Source organism: Haliotis asinina, chromosome 5 (assembly GCF_037392515.1).
Source record: "Haliotis asinina isolate JCU_RB_2024 chromosome 5, JCU_Hal_asi_v2, whole genome shotgun sequence".
Taxonomy (NCBI): domain Eukaryota; kingdom Metazoa; phylum Mollusca; class Gastropoda; order Lepetellida; family Haliotidae; genus Haliotis; species Haliotis asinina.
The window spans coordinates 9075879-9101868 of NC_090284.1; the positions used below are offsets into that span (position 1 = coordinate 9075879).

The following is a 25990-nucleotide window of genomic DNA, read 5'->3' on the forward strand; positions in this document are numbered from 1 at the left end:
ATAAACACCGTTTCAGATCGGCATCAATGTAATTCTTACTTTCCTGCCTCATTAAGCTGACTTGCTCCGGTAGAACACAAATACCGTTACAAAAACAGTGTTATACTCATCTCATTCGATCTTCCACTCTTGTCTTCTGTTTAGGTATGTTCCCGCAGCTGCATGTTGAGGTAACAGTAAATAATTTACGGACGCTTTATGCTTCGTATGTTAAATCGAGTAAGGTTTTATGGCTGAACATGTTTGTACTTCGTAGTTTCTCTCCAATTTGCAGGTTAGTTAACCGTTAACCATAACCAATGCGCCTCGTTTTTCTTAGTTATTGTTGTTGTTGTTGTTTTGTTTTTGTTTTTTTTTGTAACTCAAAAAATATCTGTTCTGTCTCATAAACGAAAGAGGTTTAAGATTCCCAAAGAAGGGGTTCGCGTGATTTGTCTTAACATAGAAACGAACATAATCCCACAGGCATTGAAAGATATTTATGCTATTAAAAAATAAAAGAAGTTCATTTAAAAGGTCAGGCAAGAATCTTGACATTTTTATGCGAGTCGAACAGTACAATATTTGCATGTGTGCATCAGGCAAATAACCAGTTTTGCAGGAGGAACTTCGATTATCTCCCTTACCAAGTATGGCTGCCCCCACGTGTTTCTACAGATACATTGTTTACAGGTGAAATGTAACTCGGAACTGAGCATTATCGCGATAATTACACATTCCCAGGTATGTTTTACGACTCAGCTTAGATCCTGAAGTGCATATTCCTGATATCCCGGCGAACGATGACTCACGAATCGTCCGTAACAATAGTTTTGGTAGTCAAGACGAAACAGATTAACACTAATAACAGTTGACGTTCAGACGTTCAGGCAACTGTACAAGGACTGGCAGTTTGAAACATGAAGCTATGGCATACAAATTCACGACAAGTCAAGTCTTGGGTTGAGTGATATGATACTAGGTGATGAGACTAGCTTGACCATGTTGATACTTCATTCAGTGGGTTAGCTGTGTGTCATGGTATGGCTGGTATCACATTATGCTGTGTCGCACTATGAGTAGGATATTGTTTAGTACTGCAACCCAATAACTTATTTTGCGATGAAATTGGTACCACTCAAAATTAGTCAAAAGTAGAAAGTAACCTGGAATGTCTCACACCCAGTTACAAGTATTAGTGGTATGTAAATGTTTGTAATTCTACAAGCTTACAGGATACCATTAACATGGGCACATTGATTATCTTTTTCAGTCCCAATGAGTGCCAGATTAAACTGCTTCCACTGTATGTTAAATAACCCTGAAGGAGATGTTAATCCTTACCTTACCTCACCAAGCCATGTCTTTTTTGTAGTAGTCATGGAAGGTGAAGATAAAAAGAAGGCCCATCGTGTCCGACAGGCTGGGCGAAAGGCAGAGAAGAAGAAGTCCAAAGACAAACATGAACAAGACCTGACAGCCAAACAGAGGAACCCAAGAGCCTTTGCCATTCAGTCTGCTAATAAGACTGCAAAACGAGTTCAAAGGTAAGTCACAGTAAGTGTGACAGCGTATAGAAATGTAATTATTTATGCAAAGAAGAGTGAATGTGTGACTAACAGCCTAGAGCTTTCCAGATTATTGAACTATGAAAATGATCAAGGTAAATGATGAATTGTTGAAATGCAAACTTGATGAAGTGTTGAAATACGAATTCTATCATCAAAGCTATTGAATTTACACCTATCCACCATGATTTACGTCGTAAATATTTACCCAGTGATTGACCAGAGGTAGATGTACTGGGTATCAGCGTAAATTATGCAAATACTTATGTGACAACTTAAGTCCTATCATGTCTGTTGCTTGAAGATTTTTAAATCCTCAATAAATTTGATTGTACATGTGTACAAACAAAAATGTCAAATCTTTGCCAGGAGGTTACTGACGAGACATCAAATACTTGACTGACTGAAGGATGTTGAGAGTTTCTATCTCAGCACATGAACTTGGCAACTTTCTTATCATTTTCACATTACAGATCAACTATAAGTGATGAACACCTAAACCAACATTTAAACATAGTTATCTTTTTCGATTAGTAGAAAATGGCAAAACAGCCAAATGGGCTTGATTGAGGTGGGTACAACTTATTTGGTTACTCATTGGAAAATTGGGATACCCAAATGAGATAAACACAGTTGAGTACACAGTTCAATTACCCAAAACGTTATCTGTAGTTCTGATTCACATTACTGTAAATTCAAGATACTCCGGGGTTGTTTGCATAGCCCAGTGGTTAAGACATTTGCTCGTCACACTGAGGACCTGGGTTCAATTCCAAACCTGGACACAATGTGGTTAAGCCATTATCTGGTGTCCCCTGCCGTGATATTGCTGGAATATTGCCACAAGCGATGTAAAACTAAAATCACTCAAGATAATCAGTGTCTGCTTCCAGAGAAATAAATTCTGCTTGGTGTAAATTGTAGAATAGTAATAACACTGACATGGATCACTGAACCATCTGCAAAATGGGCAAGCATATCTACACTGTCGTAGCAAATGCCACTTGTACGATTTGCATGAAAATATACTCTTGTACTCTTATTGAAAATGACATTTTCGCGTTTTTCTTATGTTAGAACTCTTGATCACAAGACCAAGAAACATCACATCCCTCTTGTGGACCGGACACCTGATGAACCTCCTCCAGTTGTCGTGGGCATAGTTGGACCACCCAAGGTGGGCAAGTCCACTCTGATGCAGTGCCTGGTGAAGAACTATGCCAAGCAGAAGTTGTCTCAGATATCAGGACCAGTCACAGTTGTATCAGGTGAGGCACTGGTTACAGATATTATTATATAAGCATATTTATCCAGCTACCTGACTGGTCTAGAGGCTGTCATGTGACCATTGACAGAAAAGCATATTTCCTCCAACCCAGGTCCAACCAAAAGTCGTATTGACTTGAATTACTATGACGTCATTCAATTGTTTACGTGTCACAGTGTTGTTGACATAACTTTATTGGTTTGTAAAATTGACTAAATGGACATGTTTTGGAGGCTTTGTTTTTTTATCTTCATCCTTGGTCAGTATTGCTTTTCACAGGTTTATAAAAACAGGTGTTCATCACCAGTCTATAATCGCATAATATTGTCATGGTTTTCCGGATTATACTTGTTGTTTATGACAGTAGTAGGCATTGTGAAATCAGTCTGTTTGTAGTTGCGACTGGACCAGATATACCAGTGATTGATACAGTGATCAGCTATCCATGATTCAGGATATGAGGACACCATATCACCAAGGCTGGCCTCTTAATCCTTTTGGCAGTAAGGGCTGCTACTGACGCCCAAACTGGTCATATCTGCAGGCTCATGTTAGAATAAAAACTTTGATGTCATTATCTGAACTTCTTCATGTAGATGGTCTGTAGTTTGTACTTATTTTCCTTGCTAGATTATTATACTTTTTTTAGACTTTTTGTAGACATGTTAATATGTGCTGTCTACCCAACGGTGATTCAAAGTAGTTTACTGGAAGGTAAAGATGGTAGTTACCTTGGTTAATATGTGTGTCTTCGTGCCCTCAAAAACATAGCTTACCCTTTCTGTCACTGGTTATCATGGGTATGGCTTGAGTATATATGTGCAACAATATATGAATCCAAAGGTGTGTTCAGAACCACGAGCGCTCACATGGGTCCTGTACGGATGCGAGTGCTTGGTTATATTAAAACATTCGTGACCAGCTTGTGTTATTCAGTGAAAACCTGAACAGCTTTTTGTCTTCTTATTGGAGGTTACAGAAAGGGGCAAGTGGTGATGAATGACATTAAACATGTATAAGACAAACAGTTATGGGTGTCAACTTCTTCTTTATTGTTTACACAACATTTCTTGGCTATTCCTTGCCCCTTTGGGGGCTTTGAGGTAGCCTAATGGTTAGAGCGTTCGCTCGTCACGCCAAAGACCCGGGTTCAATTCCCCACATGGTACAATGTGTGAAGCCCATTTTCTGGTGTCCCCTGCCATGATATTGCTGGAATATTGCTCAAAAGCGGCATAAAACTGAACTCACTCACTCACTTGCCCCTTCGTCAGGTAGATGCTAACCAATAATGATGCTTTGAATGTTTTTTGTTTACATTAAGTGTGGTCACCATCTTTGTTTGCTGGGCGAGGCAGCTGTGAGGATGGTTTGCGGGTGCTCGCGATTCTGAACATGCCTCTGAATTCATATGAAACCTGAATTTTGATGTCTCATTTTTCTTGAGTTAAGATTTTATGAGTGTTTCCCGCAATGCTGGTACATCATTATTGCAATGCATTTCTATGGCACGATGACTGCGTGTTGCAGGAAAGGACCGACGCCTCACTCTCATAGAGTGTAACAATGATATCAACAGTATGATTGATCTGGCCAAGGTTGCTGACCTGGTAAGAACAAATTATGAAGTGTTTTAATGGACTGAAATTAATGCCACTGTTATTCTGAAACTGTAGTCAGTGATTTGAATCCTGGCCAGGTTTCCTTGCCCTCCCCCACCAAGGAGAATTGATGCTTGTTGTCAGCATATCAGGATGATCAAGGCTAAAACCTGGAAATAATCATCTTGGTGCCAGGATTCTTTCTGAGGTGGTGTAAAACTGCAGCATGGTCTGAATGGGTGAGCACAAGGAGTTCACGTATGTCCAGACTAGTAGAAAGAGACTCACATGTATGTACACATTGCTGCATGAATACAGTTATCATGGACCAAATAGGAAACTCATTTCACTTTGATGTCTGGAACAGTGCACAGAAATGTACACCAAAGGCTGATAAAGGTTGTGCCCTGACTATGTCCCATCCTTGATATCTCCAGCGTATATGTTCCGGTAAGTCTCCACTATACCCTGGATGCATCTATGACTTGGCCTGATAATTTAAGTGTAAACTCCATTCACTGCATGTTACACTGTTATACATATTGTAGGTCCTGCTGTTGGTGGATGCCAGTTTTGGATTTGAGATGGAAACATTTGAGTTCCTCAACATCTGCCAAGTCCACGGCTTTCCTCGTATCATGGGTGTGCTCACTCATCTGGACATGTTCAAGGACAGCAAGAAGATCAGGAAAACTAAAAAGAGGATGAAACACAGATTTTGGACAGAAATATATCAGGTGACCTAATGTATTATTTCTTGTGGAACTGACAAGACCATATGCTGCCTATCAAATGAATAGTCATATTGTACCATATCCAATCATCCCCAGATGGATATTGACGGAGTTGAGCTGTAGATAGCCACGTAAGCCTTTAGTCGACATAATGTCCACTAGACTCCTGACATGTGAAGATCAAGAAAAACCTCAAGTCTAGTTACAAGGAAAAGAAGAGCATGTTAGTTGTCAGACATAGTGTCGTTGTCTCTCTGGGGTTTTTTTTTTAAAGGTGTCGGTTGTCAAAGATCACTGATTTGAATTCCAGATTTGATGTAATATTTCTGGCCATTGTAGCAACATGTGCCAATGGGTTGCACAGGAGTACTAAATACTGAATGCCTGCATAACTTGGATCTTTTCACTCACATCAAGCTGGCATGCTTTCACATAACAGAAATACTTGCTGCCATCCCTTCCTCTCTTCGTAGTTCCTCTTCTCCCTTTCTCCTGTCCTTCCTTCCAGCATCCCCTCCTTGTATGATAGACAGCTCTCTCATAAATCAAGCAGTTCATGAATGACTTGTCTGTATACAGAAATATGATAATTTCACCTTGCATGTGACAAGTGGATTGTAAAATATTGTGCGAGGAGTTTCATATTGACAGTGTAGTGTTGCCTTGTAGGGAGCCAAACTGTTTTACCTGTCTGGCACAATCAATGGAGAGTATCAACGTACTGAGGTCCATAATCTGTGTCGCTTCATCTCAGTGATGAAGTTCCGCCCCCTGCTGTGGAGGATGACACATCCATATGTGTTGGCTGACAGGTACATACTAATATGGTCTCTGATTCTACTATCATGAGTGCAGATTTTGCTGAAATTTATGATATTCTTTAATTCATGTCACGACAATTTTGACAGGGTAAAATGGTCCATCTTGTATGGGTATTGGGACACAGAATTGCATGTTTTTCAATATTAGCATATATTATTGATAAGATTTTGTAGTAAAATTCTTTTTCAGTAACTGTTAGAACATCAATTGTGATTCTGTTGTTGTATAGCAATAGTAATAGCATGGCAATTTGTGTCAAAGCTGCAGAAGTTTGGTGTGTAGACAAACTCTCTCTGGTCTTAAGCCTGCATGATCTGGTGTAGAGAAGTGGCTGTTCCTTGTTTACAGGATGGAGGACATCACGAACCCTGAGTCTGTGCGTCTTGACTCGAAATGTGACCGCAAGGTATGCCTGTACGGCTATGTGCGGGGAACACACATGAAGAATCAACAGATGGTGCACATTGCAGGTACCTGTTGGCAATGGGCAAGGGGTCGTGGGAAAGATTTCTGACAACGTGTTTCTATGATGTCCTTAATGAAAATGCTTTCATGCAAGAATGAACAATTACAGTTACATTGTTCTTTTATGTGATATTTTTGTCAGAGAGTAATGGTAGGTAGTGAATCAAGATCTCTAATTGCTGCAACAGCAGGAATTCCAGATAAGAATGGTTATAGTTTCCCAGCAGCTTATGCTTGTGGTAAGAGGTGACAAGCTGGATCAGGTGTCCAGGCCTGGGGACTTGATCAATGATGTTTAGATGTCAGTCACTTTTTGACCTACTTCAGGTATTCCCGAAATATTCATAGTCCTACAAACTTCTTAAATGCATTCTTAACACATCAACGTTCACACTTAGGATTTCTTAGGTCTATGAATGTACCGAGAATAAGGGCCCTGGTTTACGTGTTGATTCCAAACACTTTCTTTTCGTCAAGTATTGCTGACAACACAGTTAATAAACAACAAACAAACAAATAATGTATGCAATGTTTCCAGGGTGTGGAGATTTCAACATTCACAACATGCAGTTCCTGCCTGACCCCTGCCCAACCCCCAACAGGGAGAAGAGGCGGTCCCTGAATGACAAGGAGCGGTTCATCTATGCCCCTATGTCAGGAGTTGGGGGAATCGTGTATGACAAGGATGCTGTGTACATCGACCTGGGGGGCAGCCACTCTCACAGTGTCAAGGAACAGGTTAGCTTTCCTAGCTTCTATACAAATACTACAATTGGTATACAGTAACCCATGCTTCTCATAAGATTCAACTTTGAACACCAAGCGACAGCTGTTATACTGAAAGAAGCTGTACAGGTCTGGAAGTACATTATTAATGTACGATTTTGACATGGTAATAGAATAGATACACAAAAAAATGTTTGGCTCAGGTTCCAGGGTAAAGTATATTGACAGTTCCTTATGTTCTGATACAATGTGTGCAGGCCCAACAATGATATTGGTGAAATATATATGAATGGGATGTAAACTGAGCTGTTGCTCTAAAGATCAGATTATCATGATGGTATATGTGTAGAACAAATATATTTTTCCTTATCCTGACTCATGCTTGGCATGCTTATTTCCTTCTGTGTGAATGATAATGGAACATTTGAATCCTTTGTAGTTCCCAAAAGAGGGTGTAAAAGTTCTCTCATCCACGAGTTGCCTCCCTTTTCCCACCAAACAGTTACATGACTTACCATGAATTCTTTCAGTTTGAATTACTGAGTAGAATAAGACCCATGTCTTTCACATGTCAAAAGAGCAGACAAAATATGCATCAGGTGGTTTTAATCTTCGATGTGGCTAATTGCATCATTCTAACTGATTGTCTTGGACCATTGGTCTTAACACCAACCACTAGTTTGCCTGGCCCTGTTCACAGAGCATTGCTAAATGGCAGGTTTATTCCTCATTGGGCATTTATTGCCTACATGTTGATGAGAATTGAGTCTCCTCATGTCAGACAGCTGTCAAGATGGTGTGGTTACCATGTTACAGGAAAACACACCAGGCAACAAGATGGTGGCTCAGCTGATAGAGATGATCAACCCCATCGACAAGAAACTGACTGCAAGTAAAATGAGCATGTTTACAAACACAGCTCCGATCCAATCAGGTGATGCAGATGATGATGATGATGATGATGATGATGATGATGATGATGATGATGATGATGATGATGATGATGATGATGATGATGATGGTGATGATGATGGTGATGATGATGTCAGGTGAGTAACAACTGCAGTATGTCATGAAGAGTTGTATAGGTATTATCTAGGCCTCCTCACAGGCCCAAATTCAGCTCCATACCTGCAGCAAATGTCAGTTTTCTCTGTCAAATTGGAATCAGATATTTTTCGCTGAGAATATTTTTTTTCTGAATCTATTCATTTGAGCATTTGTTTAGTCCTCTTTGATAGCATATACATTCATGAATGAAAATATGAGAATATGTGAGGATTTCAGATTAGCAGTTTATCGTTTCCGGTCATATGATATCCAGTTTGCTTTCTTGTAGGCAGAGTAATCGTTTACCAGAAGAGTTAGTGGTGACAAGTGATGGTCGCACTCGGAGGAGAGCAGTATTTAGTGAGGATGAAGACAAAGATGATGAAGATAGTGATGAAGAAGAGGCTGACAGTGATGAAGAGGTAATAGTTTGACACAGTTATGCCATCTTCCACTATCTATTGATAAGATAAGATAAGGTCTTAATGATATAAGGGTAACGCTATTTTTCAGGGCATTACCATTTGCAGAAGCCCGAGGTCTTTCATTAAGTTGAAAAGAGCGAAGGCTTCTGCAAATGATAGTGCCCTTAAAAATAGCGTTACCATTATTATAGCTAAAATGAATAGAATTTTTAACGAAATAAGAATAAAAACAGTGGCATCGGTTTAGAAGCATTTACTGCCAACAACAAAATGATGGAGGTCACTGTCATACAGTTTACAAATATAGACACGTCATAGAACAACACAAATGATGTCACTATTGAGAGTGACGACATTCGACCTTGACCTTTGCTCATACTACCAGCCGCCATTGTTTTCAGTGACCAACAACGTTAGACTTCAAGTCGATATTTTCATTGCTGTATGTTGTCATTTATGGTACAATTGTTATGGTTGGCACAGGCAGGAAAGTGCATAATGGCACAGGCACATGTGACAAATGCCAGATATATGGTCAATAATGAACCCAAGTTCAAACGAGCCGTAGGTGATTGAACTTCAACAGCTGAGCTACTTATGACGTCACCTAACAAACGGCTTGATAATGCGGGCATAATGTGGGCATTATCAAGTTACAGTGTCCCGCTCATTTCTGATAATGTGCGGCCGTTTTAATGATAATTCTATCCATTTTAGCTGTAATATACATTAGCCTCTGTGAATCTTAAACCTTGTCTCCTGTAGCATGTCCCTGTAGCATGTCCCTGTAGGTCCCCCAACCTGGGTTTGGCGTTCATACTTTATAACTTTGTTGATTGTAGCATTTTAGTTCTTAGATCGGTGTTCGTTATATCGACCATTGGTTCATTCTGGTGAAGACTCAATTATAGGTCACTGTAGCTGGAATACTGCTGACCGAGGCTTTACACAACAATCTGATGCCCTTTCTAAATACATGTGAACTGAACTAAGATGTCTCCTAGCTGATGTTTTTTGTCTTCTGTTTTATCTGCAGATACTACATTTCAGATTGTCATGCATCATGTAGAAATTACAGTTATCAATATTCCACTTTTAAGATTATGATTCCTAGGTAGCCATGTGAATATGGTGCCCAAGTAGCCAGAAAACACCCTCACCATAGAATGCTAGAAGTTGCATCAGAATTAATCATACATGTATTTGCTTTCTAAATTACCATTCAGCAACCTGTATCTATTTCTTAGTTGTCACTTGGCTTCTTATGTGAGCTGGGGGTACAAAATAAATGTGTAATCAAATAAGTGTGAGTAATTGAGTTAAGATTTAATGTCACATCGACAGTGTTTCAGCCATATCGTGAAACAAATAAATAAGAGAAGGCATCTGTGGAGAGAAAGATCCAAGACTGCCAAGGGTACTTGTCTGTTTTGTTGGCAGTTTTCATTCACTAGGCTTTCAGACAGATGTTGAAAATGGGTAAATGTTGAAATGTTTGCAGTATTGTCTTACTGTCATGTAGAAAATTAATGCCCTGACAAGGCTTAAATCTTATCTTTGAGTGGAACTCTGCAATGAATAGGGATTAGTTGGTTTCAGGTCTGCTTGCTCATACGCACATCCAGGTGGATGGTCATGGTCTAGAAATATTTCACTCTGTTTCATTCACATTTATACAGGCTGTGAGTAGTGAGCAGAGGGAGACAGCTGTAGTGTTTGAAGACAGTGACAATGACATACAACTTTTCAAAAATACACCTGTGTCCAACCTAGGACAGACACCCCAGCAAAATGGAAGTAAACCTCAGGAACACAGGAAAGTGACATCCCAGACAAACAATGATGTCTGGTTGGACTTTAACTTGGAGAGTGATGATGAGGTTGATGAAATAGTCAAGGATAGACATAATGACAATAAGAGTAAGGATGACAGTGGAAATGAGGATGAAGAAAGTGATGATGACGATGGTGATGAGGAGGAGGCAGATCAGAGTGATGACAGTGACAATAAAGATAAAAGTGTTGAAAGTGATGATGATGATGATGATGATGATGATGATGATGATGATGATGATGATGATGAAAGTAATGAGGAGGATGAAGACAGTGATAAAGAACAGATGGATACAGATGCTGTTGTGAGTGACAGTAAAGTACAAAGGAAAGACTCAAAAAGTATTCGTTCCTTGGCAGAGAAGACAGATCCACCTAAATCTATATCTAAGAAGGAAACTTCAGACATTTCTAAATCATTTTTTAACTCAAGAAAGCAAAAAGACAATAAAAATATGTTAATAAGAAAACAAAAGCCAGACAAATTATTGACTGATGTTAAGGATTCATTGCAACATGTGAAGGTGAAAGTAGATGAAAAGGTGAATAAACAATCCACACTTGATCTCAAAGACTCTGCAGTTCCTGAGTTTGATGAAGTGGAGATGAAGTCGGTGTCAAGTGAAGAAGACATGTCAGATTCAGGAAGCGACTCTTCCTCAAATTCAGATGATTCAGATGAAGAGATGAAACTGCTGAAGAAGATTGGTAAAAAGAAGGGTATTGAGCAGAAGGAAAGTCATGATAGTGAGGAAAACGTGTCAGAGGAGGAAGAACTGGATGTCATCAAAGAAGATACTGAAGATGGTGAGAATATTATTTTCATGAGGAAACAATTTTTTCACTATGGAATTGATAATTTGTCTCAGAAATAAAGTACATATATGTCCTTACAAATAACTAATCATAACATGTTCACTGAGCAATTGCCATGTATGTTTGGCCCTTTATTAAGTGTGTAAGTGTAAGATAATTCTTTCCCCACAGCCTAAGGATATGGATAGTCTCGTGTTAACTTTGGTATATAGTCTCATAACAAACTAGATAGAGATCAAGTATATGAACAGTAAGTATGTCTGCAGGATTGCAGTGGAAGACCAACCTTGCTGCAAAGGCTGCAGAAGCCTTCAGGAGGCGACAGAAACAGGTGAACTACCAGAAGCTCATCTATGGACAAGGTGAGCTCAGAGGTGGTGTCTTCATTTCCTACCGTGGCCAATATACTCGGACCTCATTTTATGGCGACGTTCATGGTATCGTGGCAAGTCAGTATATCCAGTTTTACTCACTAGACACGCCTTTTAGAGGTGATTAAACTATGGAATCTGTCTGACCTCCATCCATGAAAATACCTGCTATAATATTTACGATTCACATATGACCCTTCCCACTCCATGTGAACTATGTCGTCCGCATATCCTCATAAAAAATATAGCAGAAGTGATGTCATGAGCTATATTTATCTCCCGGGGAATGACTTTTATTGTTTACCGCAATATGATGGAGTTCTCTCATTTGGTAAATATTAATCGGCTCTGCTCATCTAATGGCTTTCACTGAAACACTGTCAAAGTTAAAATAATAATTGTTTCACAAATGTGTTGATTAAATGTCATGTTAATCAGATTTCACAATAAAATAGGCCTCATGATTTAAGAATTCCATTTCTGATTATGGATGTGTCAAGTTCCGTGATACAACAAAGTCGAAGGCTCCTTCATCTTTGCGTATACTGAAATGCTCACCCCATTTACATACACCTATTGATGCAATGGTGTGCCCCTTAGTATTCTTCAGTTCATAACACGTGAAAGTTCAATGATCCCAACTCTATGTTTGATCTACAGGTTAACCTTGACCTTGCCTGAAAATAATGCTGATGTTATCTGGGCATTGTCTGACACATTTCCACCATGGTTTGCTTCAGTGGTAACGAAAGCAACTATGAAGAAATCAGGCATATATATTTATAGGTAGAATGTAGTGCATACACTCCTGTTCAATGGATTATTCATCGGTAGAACCAGTATCTGAATGCAGGAGAGATCAAATTAGCATGGACAATGTGAAGTACAAATACCAATACCTTCAGTTGGATGGTTAGTTGTGTGCTGGAATCAGCAATATTCAAGCTGGATGTTGCCAGTCTAAATATGTATCAGACAATCCAGTGATCAATGTCATGAGCATCGAACAACAAGCATGGGTTGCTGAAGACAAATTCTTACCTAGATCTTCATGGGTCCAGTTTTATTGAACTCCCTCATCAAGGTACCTCAATCATCACCCTTGACCCAAATGAGCACTGCATGCAAAAAACTTAACATTGTGTTCATCTGTCTGATTCTCCCAGTAACAAAGCTACTTGAATCTGCCTCGTACATTCATTGGCCTCTTATTTATGTCAGATATTTGTAAAGGGTCAGCAAAAGTTTCAAGTTTGAAGTTTCAGTAAGTCTCAAGTTGTGTTGATACTAGGTATCCTGTCAGTACAGATATTGAATTGTGCACACATGACTTACCAAACACAGATCAGTACACCATTTATGAATTGTATGACATTAATGTTACCATGGCAACAGAAGTGGAGACTGTGAAGGAAGAAACAGATGAAGACATGGATGAGGTGGGAGGTCTCTTCAGGGTTCTGAAGCAGAAGAAGGACAAAGGGAGGCAGGGCAAGTCCACATTAAACGGCATTGACTGTTCCAAGTTTTGTGAGGACAACATGCATGACTGGGACTTGGAGGAGGTAGGTGCTGCTCATCACACACAAAGTTGTCTTGTATTCATGAAAGAGTTCACCATATAATATTAGATATTTAGTACTGTCAGTGTCACAATGATTACTAATTTCACCAATTTCTGTTTTTTGTATATATAATCATCTTTAGTCTTGTAGTTTTGGGGTGGTGGGGTAGCCTAGTGGTTAAAGAGTTTGTTCATCACACCACAGACCCTGCTTCAATACCCCACATGGGTACAGTGTGTGAAGCCCATTTCTGGTGTCCCTTGTCATGATATTGCTGGAATATTGCTGAAAGGAGCTTAAAACTAAAATACTCTCTCACTCACTGTCTACTAGTCAACAATAGTGAAATGTGCAATACCATTCTACCAGTTATTGTGATAACAGCAGGTTTTTTAGTATTATAAGATTATTTGTGCATGATAACTGTTGTTGTAGGTGCGCCTGTTAATACGTGATTGTTTTGTGACTGGGAAATGGGACAAGAGTGAAGATGCAGCAGCAAGACTCCAGGAAGATGGTAGGTGAAGTAGTTCATATCTATCCAGCAATCACATGGTGGTATCGTGTAATGGCACTGTGCACATGGCAGCATTCAAAGTAGCCGGTGCGCATGGTAACATTCCAAAGTAGCAGGTACGCATGGTAACATTCCTAAGTAGCAGGTACGCATGGTAACATTCCTAAGTAGCAGGTGCACTCGGTAATGTTCTGAAGTTGTAGGTGCACCTGCGCTCCCCAGTCTGTTCACGCTATCAGTATTCAATGACTGCTGTGCTGTAGATGAGCTGTATGGAGACTTTGAGGACTTGGAGACTGGGGAAGTCCACAAGGGGAAGACAAGTGATGAAGATGAGGACAAAGATGGTGAAGATGAAGGCATTAAAAAAGAAGGTAAGTGTGTAGAGAAAGATCATTGCCAGAGTGAAATATGCAATGAATTGTCTTGGTGTGTTTACTGAAGGTTGAAGATAAAGACTTTACTGACATGAAGGTGTGTTATTATTTTGGATTGATGAATTATTGGCTTCATTGCCATTTCAGTATTAACTAAGTTTCAAATACCAATGGCTTTTCATGAACGGGCAGTGGGTTTGTCAGGTTTTGAATGTAACACATTCTCAATATCAACTGTCACTTTTGGACCAGACTTGTCCTCTTTCAACCACTGTTCATTTCCAGACCCACTCTCAAAGCATGAGGCCTTGCAAGTGTTTGTTTTATGTATATTTCTGTCTAAAGGTGAGCAAGAGGAGACTAAGAAGAAGACTAAGGCGGAAATGACAGCAGCTGAGCGTCGTATAGAGAAGAAGAGGAAGCTGAAGGAAATGTTTGACCAGGAGTACGATATGAAAGGGGACTCCGAGTTCTATGACACATGGAAGGCGGATCTTCAGAAACAGTCTGAGGTAATCATGGCAGGACCATCTCTAATTAACATTCATGTGGTATTGAGGCAAAGTTGTGCTTGTGAGGTGACTTGTGAAGATAGGTCTTTATGATCTACAGTATCAATAGATTATGAACACTGGGTCTTTATGATCTACAGTATCAATAGATTATGAACACTGGGTAATTGAGAATGCCATGTTGATGAAGACGTCATCAGTAAGTTCTATGCATCAGTTCTGACTCACCAACTTCTAAAATGATGAGCAAACAATTGGCATCCTTGTTTAAGCACTTGCTCCTCACTCTGAACATTCAGTTCCCTGCATCAGTCTGTATGTAATGCTTCTTTAATATGTGTATGTTATGTACATGGATGTAAAGTGCGTTTCAGGGCCTAGATTATCGAAGCTCTTTTAGCACTAAGGTAGTCGTAAGCGCCATACATTGACATCAACTTATGATCGTCTTAGCACTAAGAGAGATTCGAAAATCTATCCTAAGGTGTCCAAAGCCATCATATTTCTGGAGTAAATGCAGCATAAATCTTTGTTGTCTCAGCCTCTCTCACTCTTGTCATATTTTGAGGATTCACTCTGCCTTCTTTCTGCTACTTTGCAGCTAAACAGAGCAGAGTTTGAGGGGCTCGGAGATGAGCAGAGGGTTCACTTTGAAGGCTTTCGTCCTGGCATGTATGTGAGAATGGAGATTAATGACATGCCTTGCGAGTTTGTTGAGAACTTTGACCCTTCCTATCCTGTGGTAGTGGGTGGTCTGCAGAATGTGGAGGTGAACATCGGATATGTTCAGGTAGGTGAGGCAGTGAGTTCTTGGGTGACTATTTGCCAGTCTGGGAGTGAGTTGTTGATGAAATGCTTATGTGATTATGAAACTTAGTCTTTGACTTACAGCAATGGCACGGCGGTTACTGGATGAATAATAGTGATTGTGATTGTGAATGATATGGGGTCATTTACTGGTGGAATGATAGTGAACATTTGATTGTGATGCATTTACAGGATGATAGTGAATATGTGATTTTGATTGTGGTTATTTACTTGGTGAAGGATAGTGAATATGCGTTTATTGGAAAAGATGGTGTGAGAGTGTATCAGTTACAGAATGAATATATTCATAGTATATATGATATCTTGAGTAAACAACAATATGTACGCCTCGTTTCCAACATAAATAATCCGTTTTACAAAGATTTAATACAAGGATGGTGGTTGTTCATAGAGGGCCTGAACAAAACTACTTTAACTAATACTGACATTATGTCTGAACCTGTCTGGTTTAACGATAACATACATGTAGGAAATAACGCGATCTTTATAGAAAAATTGTACAAAGTAGGCGTAAAATATATAAATGATTTTATCGATGAAAAGGGACAATTTTACTCTTATGGAGACTTTTGTAAGCTAAACTCCATCTCCATAAACTACTTAGATTATATGGGCATTATGCAATCTATTAAACAATACTGTAGGAAACAAAATATTACAAAAATACACAAAATTGCATATCCTTTACTACCATTTCATATTGCTCATATATTAAAAACCCAGAAAGGCTCACAATACTTCTACAAAATTCTGATAAAAAAGTATCAATTCAAAAACCAAAATTTTGCCAAATGGGAACATATATTATCCCATAATATCAATGACAGAGAGCGCACAAGCTATAACTTGTTAGTTTTTCTATGCACTGATTCTACTAAGTTCCAATGGTTTCAGTATCAGATTCTACACAATATTCTACCTACAAATTCTCGCCTCTATAAAATGGGATACGTTGAAAGTGATTTATGCAGCTATTGTTCATCAGAAAAGGAATCTATAGTCCATTTGTTTTGGGAATGCCAATACATACATTCCCTTTGGAATGATTTGAAAAGGTGGCTCCTAACAGAAGCTCAGATAAATATAAATATATCAAAAGAAATGGTTTTCCCTGGCTATACCGAAAGAAATAATAACCCACTTAACATTATCACACTAATAACTAAGCACTGCATATTCACCAGGAGATTACAAAAGAAAGCGCCAAAATTCAAAGAAATCCAAAGGGAGCTAATAGATTATTATAGACTAACTAAATATGCAGCCTCCATAAATTCAAACCTCGACAGATTTTATAAATATTGGTCAAGTTGTCATTTGCTTTTTAGTTAGTTCTCATGAATTGTAAATGAGTATGCGTGACTGTAAAAATGCAACAAAATAAAGAAATTATAAAAAAAATATATATTCAGAGTGAGTGGGTGATTGAGTGAGATTTGGAGAGAGGCTAGATACTAAGTAGAATTGACACCGTTACCTTACTTTGTCATTGAACCAGGGTAAGCAACCATGAGGAGTTTTGTAGATTCATTAAACTGTGCCATGGTTAAATTGTAAAGCATGCACCAAAAACTCTCATGCCATTCTCCATGTCGGTCTTCAGGCACGAGTCAAGAAACACAGATGGTATAAGAAGATTCTGAAAACCAGGAATCCTCTGATTGTCTCCCTTGGGTGGCGGAGATTTCAAACTATGCCACTGTACTCAATTCAGGATCACAACCTCCGCAACAGATTGTTGAAATATACACCAGAACATCTCCACTGTCACGCTTCTTTCTGGGGTAAGTTCTACACGAGGAAGATATGTTGAATAGTTAATCCTGACAACAATATGAAAAAGTCAGCTGTTTTCTTGGTTCTTGGTATGTTTTGCTTGGTTCTGATATTGTTGATCAAAGGTTTAAGTAATTCTGTATGTATTTCAGGGCCTATAACACCCCAGGGGTCAGGCCTCTTGGCTGTGGAGAGTGTCTCCGATGTTACCGTAAGTAATCTCAGTGTTGGAATTATCTGATATATGTTTGTACAGGGTATTTTATATCAAGATTGTGTCACATTCTTATCACTGAAGACTTTGTAGAGAATGTCAACTTTTGCACAGTTTTTGTGACACTTTTACTCTAACTCCTTTGCTTCATTTTCCTAAAGTTTTAAGAACCGAAAAGGAGACCATTGTCTTGAGATACATGAAATTACCGTAATATGTTGATGTAGTTTGTGCAGTAGTAAAATTTAAGATTAACACTGTTTAAGAATATGAGAATACAGTTATCCCAGTCATATCAGGGGATGTATATGATATCAAAAATGTGATCACACGTAATATTCATACTCATTTGGGTAGGTCATCTTGATGCGAGTTCTGTCACCTATATGTTTTGCTATATGTGATACTTGCCACACACATGTAGGTGTATTGTATTTACAGGCCAAGTTCCGTATTGCTGCAACTGGGGTGATTCTGGAACTAGACAAGTCAATGCAGATTGTGAAGAAACTGAAGCTGACTGGCACTCCCAGTAAAGTCTTCAAGAAAACAGCATTTATTGAGGTTGGTGGGTGGAATATTATTGAAGAGTGATTGAGTTCAACTGTACTCTTTGTACTGTTTACTTAGAGCTGTTATGAATATAACTGCTTATCCTACTGCAGTGCCAGGATATCCTATATCAGATTCAAATAATGCTCATCAGAGCTCATCAAGTGTCATATATCTAGTTCTAGATTGTGGTGTATATGACTGGTGTCGAGTAGAAAATTTAGATGTGTATAACAATGAATACCATTAAGTATTCATAATTACAGTGGGGGCAAGTGTGCATACAACAAAGAACAATATGTTTTTATTGATTTTTTTTCAAAAGCCCAAACATTCCCATAAGCAGGTAACAGCAGAAATACGAAGTCAGCAAAAGAACACAATTTAATCCTTTCATAAGATCGATATGTGAAGTGTCAGAGTGATTTTTGGAGAACTTACAGTCTGGTTCATAATTATTGAGAATTTTTCTTTTTACTTTGAGCTATCCTAACACCTCAACTGATTCACTGATACTTAAAACTAACTAATGGTATAAGGGAGCTAACTCATCTTGGCCTACTGAGTATAGTACAATTAGAGTTACCTCCCCTGAATTTGTAGCAGACGTCATTTTCCTCAGCACTGTCAACAATGTCTGCTGAAGATAAAAGAAGGTTGATTTTTGAGTTGTGTAATCAAGGAATTGATGATGTAAATACATTGGCTGAGAGAACAGGAACTCCTCTTTCTTCTGTGTATAGGATTAGGAAGAATTTTAAAGAGGGAAAGGATTTTGGGCACCAGAAAGGAGCAGGGAGACCCAGAAATTTGGACTTCTCAGATCGCGTCCGGCTGGGAATTTTAGCGTCTAAAAAGCAAAGGGCAAGCATCTCCAAAATCAGGTATGAAATGATAGAAAGGGGATCAACAGTTGTATCAAAATCTACAGTTAGAAGAAATTTGATTGATCTTGGATGGGAGAAAAAGACTGGAATTCCTTCTCCTCTCATGAAACAAGAACATAAAGACAGGCGTGTTGAGTGGTGTTTGGCACATGAAAACTTTGACTGGGAAAATGTGATTTTTACTGATGAAAGCTCAATATGGGTATATCCCAATAATGTGAAAATATGGACAAAGTCTGCGTCAGCACCGTTGTATCCACGACCTAAATACAGCCCAAAGTTTCATGTATGGGGAGGGTTATCCTTATTAGGAACGACCCCGCTGTGTGTGTTTGAGGGAAATCTGACAAGTCAACGCTACACTAACATATTAGATAATTTTCTCCTTCCAAGTGCACATGTGTTTTATGGAAATGACTGGATTTGCAGCAAGATAATGATCCTAAACACACCGCAAAACATGCCAAGCAGTGGTTTCAGGAGAAAAATGTGACTGCATTACCATTTCCTGCATATAGTCCTGACTTAAATCCCATTGAGAACATTTGGGGGATGATGAAGGAATGTGTGAATCAAAAGGGGTTGACAAAAATTGAAGACATGAAGAGAGAAGTGGTCCGATACTGGGACAGCATAACTCACGAGACACTAACCTCTCTGATAGGAAGTATGCCTACCCGTCTTAGACTGTGCCGTGAAGCTCAAGGAGACTTGATAAAATATTAAATTGTTACTTACACAACATGAAAAGGTCAGTTCACTTTCACAATACATTCAATTTTATCTGATTTGTTCTCGTTTAATAATATGAAATGCTTTAGCTATTCTCAATAATTTTGAACCATACTGTATATGGAATATCCAAGGTCTGGCTATTTTCTAGAGCATCATCGCCCTTTAACCAACTGCTGCTTGTATTTATAGGGAATGTTCAACTCAGCACTAGAGGTGGCCAAGTTTGAGGGTGCAAGTATTCGGTCTGTCAGTGGCATCAGAGGTCAGATCAAGAAAGCTCTTAAGACACCTGAGGGGGCTTTTAGGGCAACCTTCGAAGACAAGATCTTGATGAGTGGTAAGTTCAAGTCACATTTATGAATATGTAGATAACTCAATGTATTTTCTGTGACCAAAAGGACAGGGTTTCTGTGTGTCCCCAGTTGATTTGTCCAAGTCCACTGTTGTAACCAAGTAAGAGGTGATTGAAGAGAAACATCTTCTTGCTCTTTGGGACTGGTTTTCGTATTTTGTGGTAAGTGTCTTTATAAAACTGGGTTTATCACTTGTTTTAATAATACTTCTTAGAAGGTAGTACTGTGTTGTCCCATGTAACAAATGCTTGTCTAAAGAGGTGACTAAATGTAATAGGATTTGGTTGTCAGACTCACTGACTTGGCTGACATGTCATTGTATTGCATTTGTTTAGATTGATACTCATGCTGTTGATCACTAGATTGTCAAGTTACTTTCCTTGACTGTATAACATCTCCCTCCTTTTCCAGACATTGTGTTCGTGAGGACATGGTTCCAGGTGGAGGTCCCCAAGTTCTTCAACCCTGTCACCTCCCTTCTCCTTCCTAAGTCACAAAAGAGTCAGTGGGTGGGCATGAAGACAGTCGGACAGCTTCGTTATGAGCAGGGAGTTGCAGTGCCACAGAAAGGGGACTCTCGGTACAAGGTAAGCATTAACCCCCCTTTATGCCACAGGGATATATATGTCCCTCGTCCTCACCCGTCATTTTGAAGTCCAATAAAATTATAAATATACCATGCACATATATATACTTCATAGTTATGAATTCTGTGGAAAATTCCCCATTTCATGAAACCACCCACTATTATCTCAAACCAAGCTAAAGTGCTTAAATTTGCCTTTCAAAATAGGCTTCGTCGTAAATGTCGCCATTTTCACACTATACAAAATCGCGATTCAGAGTGATTTTTGCTGTATGTTTTGAAATGTGAAAGTCGGATAATTACTGGGAGTATTGAATTTCAAAAACAGCATATTAATGATCACTGATATCAAGTTTTCATGTAACCAGTAATGATAATTCTGAAACGTCGCCGATGAACCCAGATGCTGTTGGGATGTTTTTGAATATATACTTACACGAACACTAACATGCGCTTTCCGCCATATTGGATAGTGTTTACGAAACCTTTCGAGAAGGCCGGAATTGAGACGCCTATTACATCATGTATATTTCATAGTCAGCTGCGACAAATGCATCATTGAATTCCCCAAACATCCCTAGAATAAAATTACAAATGGTTTTTGTTACCAATACCAACTGTCTAGATAAAACGAAACGAAATATACTTGGAATGAAAACGAATGCTGTTTTCGAAAGAAATTGCTTGTTTGAACTGTAAACAAAGAAAAATTCCAATTTTACACTGTGTAGCATTTTGGGGAAATTTTCCAGCTTCCAGTCGTGTAATCACTGCTTACAATGGCTCAATACGCTTAGAATATTCATCGGAAGAATATTGTAGCAAGAGAAAGCAAATTCAAAATAGATACACGTACAATGCAATCATTTCATAATTCATAAGAAACTGTCAAACTTTTAGTGCAGCGTGACACCATGACTGACGCAAAATCACGCAGAACGACAACGGTACTTCTCAGCATTTCTGGCTTCTTCCTTCATTTACAATGCAAATGATATAAACATATAACAATACACAGATGGTCAGAATAATTCTGATTACTTACATCTCACATTTATGTACCAAGATGCCCGAATCAAGGAAAGAGTCCTCATAAAATTCTGTGTATCCTTGTCAGCGAAGCTGCAATTTTGAAAGAAATCGGTCATCTGTAGTGATGTGTGCACTACAGATGACCGATTTCTTTCAAAATTGCGGCAACATTGTTGCACATATTAGGCAATTTCTTTGAGGTGCAGGTCAGTTGAACAAGAGTAAACACAATGGCCATATCATTCCGATTGCACTTTCAGTATTGTGATGTATATTTTGGGTATCATTCAGGTATTTTTTCATGAAACTGATTTCAGTATCCACATATATCCATGTTCAACACCATATCATATGTGGATATAAGGTATACATTTGTATTCTTTGAAAGCTTTTGATTGTTTGAATAATATTTACATGTAAGTGTATTATACCACATTTTAAGCCTCTACACAAGTGTTGGAAGATCACACGTAGCCATTACTGCAACATGTGCTGTAGTTAACTTTGATGTACAATATTCAATACGTTGGGATAAACATTGCAATTTCATATGAACAGGTTAGTAAACAGTGATTTAATTCAACCTTGCAGGTAAAACTGATAATATTAATGAAAATGATTTGTACATTTTATGAAATGTAGAGGCATGCATATTTAAAGGAATTGTTTTGTTCATTGCATTGGTTTGTGTCGTTTTTATAGACAAAACAGTTATGAACATTGATTGACCAGGTGCGAGTTTGTCAGAAACGTTTTATGATTCATTATCATTTTTTTAGAGAATAAAGTCAATTCAAATTCAATTCAAACATATCTGATGACTGAATATCTAACTCAGACAATATTTATACGAAAATTGTTAAAAATATATAAACCAGGTCATTTCTTAATTTACGTCTATATTCTAATAGTTCTGTACTGAAAAAGCAGTCTCTTTGTACCTGTCATTGCATACTTATGAGGTGAAATAATTGCATTATCATAAGAAGTAAAGTCTATTTCCTTAATGAATATTCAATAAATATTCAGGTGTTGCAAAATTTTCATTTACACTAAATTAATGCCAAACAGGTGCGTGTGTTGCTCACAATAAGATATGTAGTAAAACCGTGTAATTGTTGGTATATTCAGGACACTATTTCAGTGGTAAAACCATTCATTTTATTTTTTGTCTAAAAAGTATTAATTCGGACAGAGAAGCCGAGATATTTTACACATTGAGTGGAAATTAGGTTAGATATGTACTAATCAGCAAACCAGTGTCGTCTTTTTCTAACGTCACAAAATGCACAAAACATGCCATGACGTCAACTAAAATGTCACATTATTTTCAGTTACTTCATTACATTTGCAAATGTGGCTGTTACTCCGTTAATAATGATGCAAAATTAATCAAAATACATCTACACAAACAGGAGAATATGGGAATCTAATAACTAAATTATGTGTTGGATAGGTTCATCCAAATCGCTATTACCTGCTTTCTGATGTAGTACATTGGCATCTTTTCTTGCAAATTGTGAAACTACCAAAACGTATCCTCTCACATTGGGGAACTTTGTATTGGAATAGTTTGGTTCACTGTGAACAAAACATAACGAAAATATACTGTTCGTATCCACAGCGAATTCTGTCTATGTGATCTGAGTTACATTGACTTAATGTAAAGCATTGCAGAGTTTTGCCCCCTTATCTTTATACGCACATGACCTCTCTGTCGATGTTTGACGTCATAGAAGAAAATCAATTTTTCACATTTGCAGGTCATTTTTGATTTTGTGAGTATGACGTTATGCATTAGCACATACATCCATTTCATAGACACTCATGTCGTTCAGATATCAAGCTGTATTTTCTTCACTCATACTATAGTGTCTATTTCTCAAGACCCTGAGGTAGTCGCAGATATATTTATACCAACGGATAGGAAATTAAATATTCTACATTTCTGTGTAATTTCTTAGGCGTATGCAGATCCAGGACCACACTAGCACAATTCTCGCACAACGTTCACTTTTCAAACCTTGCGAAAATGTGTGCCTGAAAAAAAACTCGGCATCCAGGGGTTAATATAATAAGCATCTGGAGCATTATAATTAAGATTTCATGTTTAGAAGAAGGGCACAATACCCAATTTCATATATACTTAATGTTCCCCAAGTGGGCAGTCTGCTGAGGCATCCTCTTCAGTGATACTTTTGGAACAACTTTTTATCAAACCAAACAACCTCACTCCGTATGTTCAATATTGCAAGCAGCCTTCCAAATTATCATTATTTGGCTTCTCCGAGACTGCAAATTTGCATTAATTAACTTCAGCTGATGTGAGTTCTTGTTTTTGGATCGCACTGGAGATATCATCCAAGCATTAATGTTTTCACAGGCTGTGGAACGAATGCCAAAGAGACTGAAGCCTCTCATCATCCCCCGAGAGCTGCAGCAGCGACTGCCATTCAAGGACACTCCGAAGGAGTTGCTGAGTCTGCCGGAGCCCGTCAAGCGGGTGTCTATCATCAGAGAACCTAAGGAAGTCAAGGTATGAGGATGATGCTTTCCCTTTGGGAAACTGAGCAAACATGAATCAGACAGCTTGTACAACAAGCACCCTCCTGGAAGAGTGCAAACATACCATGTACAGCATTAGACATATTATATAGGTTGTCAAAATTCCTACTGATCAGTGTTAGGGTAGACTTTCAACAGTGATAAGAAATTATTTGCCTGATATCGGACCTTGTGTGCTGGAGGTTTGCATGCATAAATACACTGGGAAGATTCTGGCAGAAAGTAGAGGTAGAAAGAAACTATGCTAAACATGTTTCTCCTTTTCTCCAGTATTTGATTTGAGTTGATGAAAGTAATAAAAATGTATCACTGTTGTCATCATTCCATTGATCATACTGTGGAAATGTATCTAGTCCAGTATGTTGATGAAGTCATTTTCAATCTTAAAGACAAAATGGTTGTATTATTACTGAACATAGTCTTATGGTAATATAAATAGTCTGAATGTCTTGTTTTAATGTTTTTAACCCCTGTGATCTGGTGCATCTGAACATGCTTTACAACCAGAGGACAATGGATGTTAAACTGTGATGTGGGTCTCCTCAGGTTGCCAAGGTGATGAAGATGATGAAGACTCTGTATGAGCACAAGCGGCGCTCAGCACATGTACAGATGAGGCAGCGCGCAGAGAAACACCAGCAGAACCAGGCTAAGATTGATGCCCTTAAGGAGCAGAAACACCGTCAGGTGAAAAAAGACATTTATAGAATCCTAGGCAGATTGGATGGCAAGAAGAAGCAGAAGAAAGCGGGGCATTAAGATCCACTTGTGAGATATCTGGTGACGGCAGTATCACAGTGGGAATGATGGGGGTTTCCAAGATAAAACAGGCTCCAGGTCGACCTGCTGTTAGAGGAAATGGCCCTGGTGGTCATGTGTCATCGCTGACGGTATTAATCACTGAATTATCTGGTCTTTACATGCTGCCTTCATATAGCCAGAACATTGCTATGTAAAACAACAAATATTTATGGTGACACATACATAGACATACAGTCAGGGAACTATATGTGCCAGTGGCAGGGTCCATAATCCCTGCAGCAGCCAGGCAGCAATAGCAGGACCCTTGACACTTGACACTTGGATAACGAGGCACACAGAACATGGATGCTGTTTGTGAAGCTGTTGTACTTGTTGATGCCTTAAAAAGTATCAATAGTGATATGAAAGAAATTGACAAGAATGTGAACTTAGCCATGCATTGACATCTAGGAACGATTTTCGTTGCAGTTACTGTTATATGTAGGTTGAATTATTTATGATGGATTTGTCAGTAAACTCAAAAACTGCTACTTCCAATTGAAAGAAGCAAGCTAGCACTTGACATTTCCTCCTGGTGTCTGCCTATCCAGCCATCTAAGACACAAGAGTCCTGTCTGTTTGCATACCAAAAATTAGATTGTGGGATCAAATCATTGTTTGCCCCGCTGAAGTTTTTAGGTCTATGAGCACCACACCCATGTGCATGGCTAACAAGTGGTAGACAGTTAAGACCTTCATCAACTTGAGGATTAATCCCTCCTCACCCATCATTCCATTATGTAACTTGAAAACTGCTCCAAATGGTTTGAAACTTGACATCCGCGCCTCCTGGTTTGAAAAATATTTGGAGACTTCTTGTACAGTAACATCAACTGAAAAAATGAATTCTAAAGACCTTATTTGTACATAATTCAATATGTAATTCTGTCAAATAAAAAAAATTAACAATGGAGAATTTTTTATCCTTGATCTGTCAAAGCAATAAACATGTACAGTGTCACTTCAGGCTTTCCTCAACCTGATCATGATATATCCCTTCATAAAACTCCATCTCTGTAATCTGACTTGGGAG

The 25990-nt window shown here is 38.6% G+C and overlaps 1 protein-coding gene across 2 annotated transcripts; it reads left to right on the forward strand.

Annotated features, from left to right (window-relative positions):
• The first annotated feature begins 611 nt into the window (after positions 1-611).
• On the forward strand, positions 612-25868 carry LOC137283702 (ribosome biogenesis protein BMS1 homolog). 2 transcript variants are annotated; one of them, XM_067815364.1, is made up of 24 exons: positions 612-723; positions 1355-1526; positions 2625-2815; positions 4345-4424; positions 4964-5152; positions 5819-5961; positions 6320-6441; positions 6975-7174; positions 7979-8211; positions 8502-8634; positions 10317-11277; positions 11553-11648; positions 13053-13222; positions 13658-13739; positions 14003-14113; positions 14462-14628; positions 15230-15418; positions 17060-17240; positions 17385-17443; positions 17888-18010; positions 19810-19957; positions 20385-20560; positions 23975-24127; positions 24703-25868. In XM_067815364.1, exons 2-24 carry the CDS (start codon positions 1360-1362, stop codon positions 24913-24915), a joined length of 4287 nt encoding a protein of 1428 aa, XP_067671465.1. In that variant the 5' UTR covers positions 612-723; positions 1355-1359; the 3' UTR covers positions 24916-25868. The 2 variants fall into 2 exon arrangements, with proteins under 2 accessions (XP_067671465.1, XP_067671466.1); XM_067815365.1 differs by having other exon boundaries at positions 1358-1526.
• The last annotated feature ends 122 nt before the right edge of the window (positions 25869-25990 follow it).